Genomic DNA, 10,237 nt, shown 5'->3' with positions numbered 1-10,237 from the left:
ATACGCACTGAGAATGCCTGCAGAAATAATGGCGAGTTCGGATAATATACCCTTTTTTCGAAATTTCATCATGATGCATAGATTATGCGCAGCCGCCATTAGTTGGTTATGCACGCGTGAGCACGCATGGCACACGAGCGCTTCGTCGGCATCCGGAGTGTACTCGGATCGAAACGCATTCCACACGAGTGCTGCGTCAGAGCACGGCGAAACCTCGGAACCAGTCACTGGCTTCACGCCAGAAGCGATGAGACCAACTAATGGCGGCTGCGCATAATCTATGCATCCTTTCACAAAATCTCGGAAAGGGTCTATTCGGCGCAGCAGCTATACTATAGTCGGTTACAAGTCAAGAAGGTAGGAGAAGCTCCTCCCACAAGCGTGATGCGCCCGTTTCAAATCCCTCCGCAGTCGAAAGAAGAGTTCACTGGAAACGCTCCTTGTTCCGCTTCAGTGGATTCCAACTTGTCTCCGACCCCACTTTTTAAGAAAGCGACCTTTGTATTAATCGGAGGGGGAACCGAGCCCCTGAAAGCAGCCTTTGTATCCATCGGGGGGGAAGCTAATCCCCGAAGGTCGTATTTGTTTCCGTCGCTGGGGGAGAACTCTAATCTCCCTTTCGTGCCTTCCACAATGCTAAGTCAAAGTCGAAAGATAAAGCAAATATGTACAGAAAGGCAAGACCCTCCTCGCGCGTTGGCCGCGACGTCACGGAAGCGGTGGAACGCTATTGGATGCCGAGGTGGCGGAGGAATATCTGATTCCCTTTGAGGGGCATTTGCCGCTACCTTCTTGACCTGTAACTGACTATAGATGACATACACACCTTTGGAAAACGCCCAATTTATTTCGTAGTTTCACAGCTTCGAAAATGTCTCTGTGTTTCTACAAACCGTGATAGCGGAGTGAAAGGAGCTCAAGTTATAAGTAATAAATGGAAACAAGGCCTCGCTTACATCACACCATGTACTATCGCGCATAATACGAGCTGTAACAGTTCTTTGTCCTTTTTTGACGTGCTTGCCAGTTTATAAAAAAAATACTCTTCTTTAAACGTATTTTGGAGGAACGCGATGGAACGTGAAGCTTAAGTCCCATTCTTTGAACTCAGGGGCATATGAGAGACAATGGAAGGTTTGTGGGGATTGCTGACTCAAAAAGAGGCCGGATTCGTTGTCGCAGGTAAAATTCCACGGGGTTACAACGCGTGACAGACTTAACAAAAACACAGCATCTGCGATTTTGTTTGTCTGTTTTAAACTCGGAAACTGATAGGTCCCACTTTTCACACCCTAAATTGATTGCAAGACCGACCACTTGACACCCCCGTAGCATTTATTTTTATCGGCAGGGCTTTAAAGCTCCGTCCGTTTTCTGAGTTACACAAAATGAACACACTTTCGGAATATCCAGGATTTACTTTTCCCGGCATGCTCTTTATTGTCTCTAGATTTGAGACAGCTATTGAGAAAGCGGCAAATGAAGGTAATGCCAAAACAAACATTTAAATGTGGTAAGGTGGTGGTTTGGGTCAGTTGGTGTTTGTTGGTCGTCGTTGGTCGTCGTTGGTAGTCGTTGTTTCACTCAAGCTTTTAACACGTCGGGAACGAGTTTACTGCCCCGATATTACTTGACGCCGCGTCTTCGGTGTTGCCAGTATCAGACCAACTGTGAAACTTAATAACTTTGGGATTTTGGATTACTGGTTTATATGTATATATTAATGTTTCAAACCATGTTTTTGAAGCGAATAATTGATTATTAAAATTTCGCCATAGTTATAAAAAAAAATATTTAAAATGAGGATCCCTTGTTCGTGCAAACTGTGTCGCACCTCACAGCGTACTTAATGACCATAATTTTCTGTCGGTTCTAGTGTGAAAAGCAAAAACGCATTTGCAGCATGTTGCACTCTCCGGTGATAAAGATCGGTCGCTATGTCGACTTCTGGATTGCGCCTCAGCCGTCCTTTGCCTGTAGCCCCCATGAATCCGTGAAGGCTGAGCCTGGCAAGCTGGGCACTATCTCATACAATCCGGACAGGGCACACGTTAGAACGGGATGGGATAGGCACGGCAATGTGGCGGCTTTCTCTAACGATTAGCCGACTCTTAAGCTAGAAATAGTAGGCTACCATTTAAATGTTGAGCATACTCGCAAATGTAATGCTTATATAAAATAAATTATGCGTACTATCGTATTTATATAATGTAACGTACTTATATGCAACGTCAACATGATTGCAAAGTAGTAAACATGCTCATAGACAATTAATAAGCACTAAATATCTGAAGTAGCCGGTATTAAAATATTTTTAGTAAATTAGAAGTATTCGAATCACCAAGTTCAACTCCCTTAACGCAAATGGAACTGTTGAATGAAAGCAGAACCTATCCTTCTCGGTCGGTCGTTCGACGCGACAGAGATGACCTTAATTACTTTACGGTTTTCTTAAATTACCCTAACCCCTGTTCATTTAACAGCTTTAACACCAGAAAATGTAAAGAGGATCGCGTATATAATGGTCTCAAGATTCCAGCCGAAATGGATGTATTGATTCCCGTGTATCAACTTCACTACGACGCCGAGTTGTGGGACGATCCTTGGAAATTTGACCCGGAGAGGTACACAGTCCACTTTCTAAAATTCAGTTGCCATAAATGCGCAGAAATTTTCCCGAGCAAAAACTTTCTTGAAGCCGATTCTTATAGGCCCAAAACGATTAATTATTTTTCAAATGTTTTTTTTTATAGTTTGCGGTAGGATAAAAAAACATTCGTCAATTTGGTCACGTCGCCTGAACGTGGAGCGGTTTGCACTTTAGAATACTATCTTCTAATTAAAGGGGCACTGAAGTGGATCTTGAAAGTGTCTTTTCATGGCGCAGACTGAAATAATATGTATTCTAGAAAAATGAATAATTTTAACCAAACAGGGTGAAAATGAATGATTATAACTAGGATTCCGTGTTTTCGGGTAAATCCGAAAAAATTCGAAAAACTTCGAATTTTGAGGTAACAAACACAAAATAAAAAGCAAAATAGACTATGTTTTACAAAGAAACTTCATAGGAGCGCAAGATCAAGAGCAGATGCAACTTCAGTTTCCTATGGAATCTCGAAATACTGGCAAAAGTGATTTGCCTTTTAGCTCGTCAAGGTTCCTTCAAGACAATAAATAGGTCATGGTACCCGAACTTAATTTATTTTAGGTTTGAGCGTGTAAAAATTGGGACTACTAAAATAAACTCTAAATTTTAAGCTTTAATAAACTCTGATAAACTCCGAAATGTCAGTGAAAGTAAACTCTGAAAAATGCCCCTTCGAATTTTACGAGAAATAAACTCCGAAAACATAGAATCTTATAGTTATTACCAACGCGACGAAACATCGCGACACTCCCCTTTGCCTTAATCATCCCATGAAATCAAAAAATTGCAAGCATATGAGGTCTTTTTTTCTCTCTTAAAAGCGTGACCGAAATTATCTCAGATAATCGTGACGCTAAAGGCCCGTTCACACTCTTGCGACTGCTTGCGACCTCTTAAACCTGGGTTCCTTAAAACTTCTTAAACCAGAGAACACACTGGCGCCATCTATTGGGAAGCAGTGTAAACTCGGCGGTCCGGCATATTTTTTTTTTATTTCTCGCGCAATATCCTTTCTTTTTTGGCTCGAAAAACTTTTGTCAATGTTATAAACGAGCCCTTCTATGGGTATTACGCACATTTGACCTCGTAAATCCCGCAAAACCTTCGCTTTTGTGAAATGCAGTTCTAGGGTCACCGCATAGATGGCGCCACAATGTCAGTGTGTCCCCTCATTCTAGAAACATTTAAGAAGTTGTAAGAGATCTCGTCTCTCTCAGTCGTACTCGGTCGCAAGAGTGTGAACGGGCCTTTAGTTTCTTTTTAAGTAATAAAAAAACCTCGCATGAGTTCAGTTTTTGATTTCATGAATGCTTACTGTGCGCGTAAGTTGAGTTCGCGACATAGAAAGGACGATCTGTAAATTAACTTTAGTGTTTTTTTAAGGTCTCTCCTGTAAGTTTCGACCGATAACTGGAAAATGTATAATCCCGCTAATGTTTGAAATGATTGAAATAAAAACAGAACTTCCAGACTTGTGAGTAAACTCCCCCCCCCCCTCCCCCGTTTGCTGGTCTCTGTCTTCTTCTAACTGCTACAGGTTTGGTGTTGACAAGGGAAGAGCTTTCAATCCCATGGCATTCCAAGCCTTCGGCAATGGTCCACGGAACTGCATAGGCAAGCGCTTCACCCAGCAGCAGTTAAAACTGGCATTCGCCAAGATCTTGGCAAAATACAAGATCGTTCCCGATGATAGATATTTGGAGGTACGGAAATGTTGTATGTATATATACTATTTGCCTTCCAGAGGTTATAGACCAGCTGGCGTATCTGCTAAAATTGACCTTTTTCGAGTAACGTCTCAGTGGGCGGACTAACGCGCACATGTCAATTAGCGATTTTTTGGGTGATTTGCTCGTCAATTATTATTACGTCTTAATATGTGTGCCCTTATGCCCGTCGCAATCAATAACGTCAATCAAAAAGGAATTATATAGGGGGTATTCACTGACCCCCATATTTGAGGTCACTGTTTAGAGCGCGTGCTCAGAGCGAGCTCGCGTTAATAGGCTGCCAAGACCGGCAATCTTGATGGTGCGGGGTGCACTTTACAAAATAACTGTGGAAGCTCGCCGTCAGCACGTGCTCAGCATTAGCGCACACAGATATGGCCGCCAGTGAATACACCCTATAGTCACCGACAACCGAAGAAAAGCAGGTGTGTGTGTCTCATTATGTTCACGCCTCTTGCTTCGTGATTGGTTGTTTGAAGTTCTTATCGGCCAACGGTGCAATCTCATTGGATGCGGAACGATAATGAGATACTCGGGATTGGCCACGCCCCACGTTTTTGAAGTTGCCGGTGGCTCTTAGTGGAGAGATGTTTTGGTGGTGCCCTTCTATGGTTCCCTCTCGTGGCGTCATTACCTTGCGAACGAGTTCGATGGTTTCTTGTAATTAGCATGGTGGAAGCTTGAAATCATTGCGCTCTGAAACCAACACTGCCAACACCGTTATAATTGAAGTTCTTACGTTACACGTATTTTTTCTCGATAAGAAAACCTTTGCCGACGTCATAGTCAGCATTCGGACAATCGTGGAAAGCCGATCACAGCGACCCTTTCGATCGCGCAAGTCGCGAATAGAGGGTACGCTTTGTACACGGTGCGAATGCATGCAATAAAACAGCACGATCACGAACGACATATTGCATTGCTCCTCAAAAAGAACATTTTTAAGGGAGGGAGGATTTTTATAGACAGTCTGTTACGCCGGTGGCCTCGAATTACTCCCTTCTGTTATATATAGGTAAGAAAATGCGTGTGCTAAGTAGTATCTCTATACTCTTGCGCACATCAGAAAGGAGATCGATAAATGTACAAGGTGTCTGAAAAACAATTCAGTGTTTTTTTTGTTTTTTTTTTTACCGCAAAAATGAACTTAGCATTGTCGAACACTCATTTTCCGCCGAAATGTAGCGCTTTAGGTTCGAACCAGAGGTCAAAGTTTCAGAACTAAGACCATCATCAAAATCAAAAGTTACGTGATTTCCTGAAAAATTTCAATGGGAAAATAGGGTACCGTTTTTCGCTCGTTTTCGGTAACTGGTGCCATTCAACTCCATCGATTGGATAGCTCCGTCAGCCGCCATTTCCCCCAGTGAAATGTTTAGAAAATCACGTAACTTTCGTATAACTGTTAGTTCTGAAAAGTTGGCATTTGGCTCGGAAAAACAGCTCAGAGCTTCGTTTGGGCGGAAAATGAGCGTTCGACAATGCGTAATTTATTTTTGTTGAGCAAAAAAAAGGAAAAAAGAAAAGACTCTGTACACTAGTTTGGTGGGACACCTTGTAGAACGACATTTTAGGAGGCAGTTATCTTTGACGACGCTAAGGCAAAGAAACCTAAATGTCTACTGGGAAAACTTGGATGCTTTTGTGCGTGAGCCTTTAAGCACACTTGGCATCAGAGAACGTACAGATAAAACTTCCGGAAAAATGGTCTAAGATGTCTTCACTCTCTTTTTCTTCTTACAGGAAGATCATCTCCAAATGGCATCTTCCTACGTCTTCTGCAAACCTCGGGGTGGAGTTTGGCTTAAGTTTCAGAAAATCTACAGCAACAACAGCGAAAAATAGAAGGGTGCAAGCAGAAAAAAATTACTGCCTCCCTGTAAGGATTACGAGCAGTAAATAATTACTAAAAAAAAATGCTATCCTACGTTTTTTGTCTTAAAAAGTCATCACACAAAGTAACTTCGAAAAGTATCAAGATACTTTATTCCACAGTTCGTAATAACTAAAAAAAGAAACGCTGGAAAGTCCATATTATATGCAACGCACACGTGATTTGTGTGTAACATTTGAATAATAAGCGAAACAATTGAGATAAGGGGAGAACTGGGCCAGTTGGTTGACGTTATACATGATGGGGAAAACAGCTCAGAAAACACGGACTACGAAGAGGAACACACACGACAGGACAGCATTGTCCTGTCGTGTGTGTTCCTCTTCGTAGTCTGTGTTTTCTGAGCTGTTTTCCCCATCATGTGAAACAAATGAGCCTTTCAGATATGCCTTCCTAGGCGTAAAAGTCCTAACTGGCTGAAAAGAAAGTTGACGCCACAATGTGATTTTTCAAAAAGACATCTTGCAAACTTTGGGGACCCAATGATCACGGTGTCGGTTACAGTTGGCTAACCCCGTTTCTCGACATTTTGTCATGAACAAATACAGTGCATGCATTTTCGAATATGTGACTTTGCTTAAATTTTAATATTGTAGGTATGCCTATGAATACAAATAGAATGGTGGGACACGTTTTATTGGTGCTCCCAACGTACCAGAGTTTGTGCGCAGGTAAACAAAGGAAGAATAAGTATACTGCAGGGCCGAGCAGCCTGTTCCATTGTCTCAATGTCCTTGGCTTCTTAGATTACCCGTTCCATGGGAGGGTAATGTTGCACTCTGGAGTTGTAGCCATGCTGTCAGAAAGGTATGAAACGCGGCTCGCCGTACTCTTAAAGGGATACTACAACGAAATTTCGGCGCTCATTTTTTGGTTTATATCTGTTCATAGGAGCAGCATCACATCGAACATACCAATATCTTGTTAAAAAAGTTACGAAAAAGAATTTTAAAACGAATTAAACGATTAGCAAAGACTCGAGCACCTGGTGGATGTCGCTAACGCCTCGCTTGTAATGCCCGTCAAAGAACCTTGACAGCTAGTGACGGAGATTATCTCGCCTACGGCCACGACGAGAGAAGGGGGGAAGGAGGAACTCCCCTCTTCCCGAGAATGCCTTTTGTGTGTCGCAGAAGTCGCTATTGTCCCCCTACAAGGTTATAGAAGATTAACCCGTCACTCCAAATTGTTACAAAAGCAGCCGTTTCGGTGGCTGGGACGACTAGGCCATCCTCTCAACGTCATCCTCGCCGTAGCTTTGCTCGTCCCGAGACGACCTACGTCACGATTGCGTTGGATGTCGCGTGGTCTCCGCTGGGCCTTCTCCGAGCGCTTGCCAGAGTGGGCCGTTTATAACGAAAAATACAGCCACCAGGCTCAAAATACAAACGTGCGATTCTCATTTACGGATATTGTGGATCATATTCAAACTATTTTTGAACACGACGGGAATATTTCAAATTTCGTTGAAGTATCCCTTTAAGGCCTGTTCACACAATTACGACCGAGTGAGACAAGACCTCTTTTTAGGCCTCTTGCGACGGCGTAAGACAAGACGCTGCTGCGGAGCAGGCCCTAAGTCGTCGAAAGAGGCTTTAAAACCGCTCTCGCCTCAGCCAGTCTCTCTCGGTGTGAACGAGCCTTTACTTCTCTCAAAGTCTAGGCAGGTCTCTATGGCCACTGAAGACTCGTGTTTCAGCGGGGACTTTCACGAAGGTGGAGGGGTGCAAAAAGTGAGCGCTGTCTTTATTTTCGTGCAGTGATGAGAAGCACTACATCGTCATTGAGGCGATCGAAATAAAAACCATGTCACTCCTCTCCATGGCCAAAGATGCCCCATAATGCAACGCGCGCAGTGTAGCATGCAGGGATTTTCGGAAGTAGTCTATTGTAAGACATTGTGGTGTCTTACGCGAATATTTTATAGGAGTCGCCAACAGCAATATATCTCCTTCATGTGCATTCTTCACTGTGGCAAGAGTGTCCTTCACCATCCCTACTGTCTATCTATACAATAATTTAGAAAAATATTGTTTCAGTTTCGTGAATACACGAGGGGCACCACATTTTCTGGAATATGTGGTGCCCCCCCCCCCTAGCGTCTGCTTTACGCATTGTGACGTTTAGGTGAAATTCTCCAAAAAGAGAGGACGAAGTTGACGTTGGTTTAACAGTTCGTGAATTCAGAACGCAGAGAAGGTGGAAGGAAAGCAAAACAGAATATGTGATGACCTTCTTTTCCGTTCGCTTAATTTTTGCGTGTGTTAACGATAAGAACGAATGAATTTGCCGCTACCAGGATATGCAAAGCGTTCGAGCCGGCACGAGCAGACATCCGAGCAGCCCAACAATTCCCTCGATACAGGTTCTCCTCGGATTCTCCGAAAAGCTCTATTGTTGTAAAACTAACAAAGAATTTCTTCGACGCCACAGGGGCTAACGTGAATTAAGCATAGTAATGTGGGTTCCCGTGGGGTCTGTAGGCCAGCACACCTTCAAGGTACGAGGGCGGGGAGAGGAAGTGTTCGGCGTCTGAGTACATGACTCTAACATGACCACCGAGAACATGACTATTCCGCGATACACTTGGAATACGATATAAAAAGACAACTGTGTTTTATATCATGTAAGAACTTGATGAATAGATTTTTCAGCGCTCACAAAGTCTAATATAATAGAGATCAAGAAATAGACTCGTATAAATATCTTAATTTTAATTTAAATAAATAAAAAAATAAACTTTACGTTTTCTGACAAATTTAAGACGTGTCCTTATCAACACGTGGATGCCGCTTTATGGCACAACACAATCTTTATGTATTATCGCAATGAAAAATTACGATATCTAATTCATTAAAAAAATCTCAGCGCGTCGAAATCACACAAGCATATCACAAATAATAAAGTTCAGACAAAACAGTGCATAGACTTGATTGGGGTGAGCAGTAGTCCACACGCCTGATAAACATTCCTCTGCTAGTCGACGTCCAAGATAGAAACACCAACTTCGAATGACAGCTTTAAATTGGACACTCCAGGCCAGGGCGTCAAATATATCATCCACGTTCAGTGACAATAGGTAATGGCGTATTGTCCTGAGGGCGCCACAGTCCGTCCAGTCGCCATTCTTGAGTCAAACACAGCTCCACGTAGGCTGCCCCTCTGTCACGAACGATAGGCGTATCTAAAATTGATCAACCTCCCCCTTCTACCCGTTCCGGATGTTAAAGGTGCGAAACACGAGATCCAAGACCGAAAGGACTGGCACTCGCATCCAGGAGTTCAGTTATTCTGGAACGATTGCGGTCCACTTCGCGATATTAGAACACACGTCCTCTCAGTGTTGAGGGTGCAGTTCCACGACGGGGGACTCAAATAATATTGCCGCGCGCGCCGCTAGCCAAGAAGGCAGCGCGGCCGTGGCCTAACGGTTATCGTGCCTGCTTCCCATGCGAAGTGCCAGGGTTCAATTCCTGGGAGCGACGCGTCTTTCGTTTATCCTTGCAATGGGGTGTTCTAGTAAATTCGAGAATCCTGTTGCCTGTTCGAGGTGCGAATGTGTTCCGTCGCCGAGCCTTCTAGGCCGATTGTTCCAGAAGCAAACGCGTGTAGCACATAAGGGGCTCTGCATGGCGATCCTCAGTCAGTCTCGCCCAGCGTTCGACTCTGCTGTTACGCCGACTTCGACGCCCGCGGCGCTCTGCGGTTATCTACTGTTACCTTTTTTTTTTATTTTTGGGCACAAGTTCGCCCCATTAAACATTTCAGTTTCCCCCAGTTATTCTTTGTTTACTCACCTGTTCCTTCGTGACAATATTCGTCGATGTAACCATCGATGGCCTCTGTCTCGGTGGAGGTCACGGCCGGCACAATAGATATCTGGAGCGTCTAATTTCCAGCAAAGCACTTTGAAGACCCAATCTTTGCAGACCACGGAAATTGCGTTTATGCCTGAAAAAGCAG

General features: G+C 43.6%; 1 protein-coding gene across 1 annotated transcript; it reads left to right on the top strand.

The window, feature by feature from the left end:
• Window positions 1-2,493: 2,493 nt before the first annotated feature.
• LOC115315508 (cytochrome P450 3A31-like) lies at window positions 2,494-6,249 on the top strand. Its single transcript, XM_029974652.2, has 3 exons — window positions 2,494-2,624; window positions 4,188-4,353; window positions 6,124-6,249. Exons 1-3 carry the CDS (start codon window positions 2,545-2,547, stop codon window positions 6,223-6,225), a joined length of 348 nt encoding a protein of 115 aa, XP_029830512.2. The 5' UTR covers window positions 2,494-2,544; the 3' UTR covers window positions 6,226-6,249.
• Window positions 6,250-10,237: the final 3,988 nt, after the last annotated feature.

The sequence above is a fragment of the Ixodes scapularis genome, unplaced genomic scaffold (assembly GCF_016920785.2).
Source record: "Ixodes scapularis isolate PalLabHiFi unplaced genomic scaffold, ASM1692078v2 PGA_scaffold8__174_contigs__length_109621045, whole genome shotgun sequence".
Classification (NCBI taxonomy): domain Eukaryota; kingdom Metazoa; phylum Arthropoda; class Arachnida; order Ixodida; family Ixodidae; genus Ixodes; species Ixodes scapularis.
The sequence above is the reverse complement of the archived record's forward strand: the minus strand, read 5'-3'. Positions and strand labels throughout refer to the sequence as shown.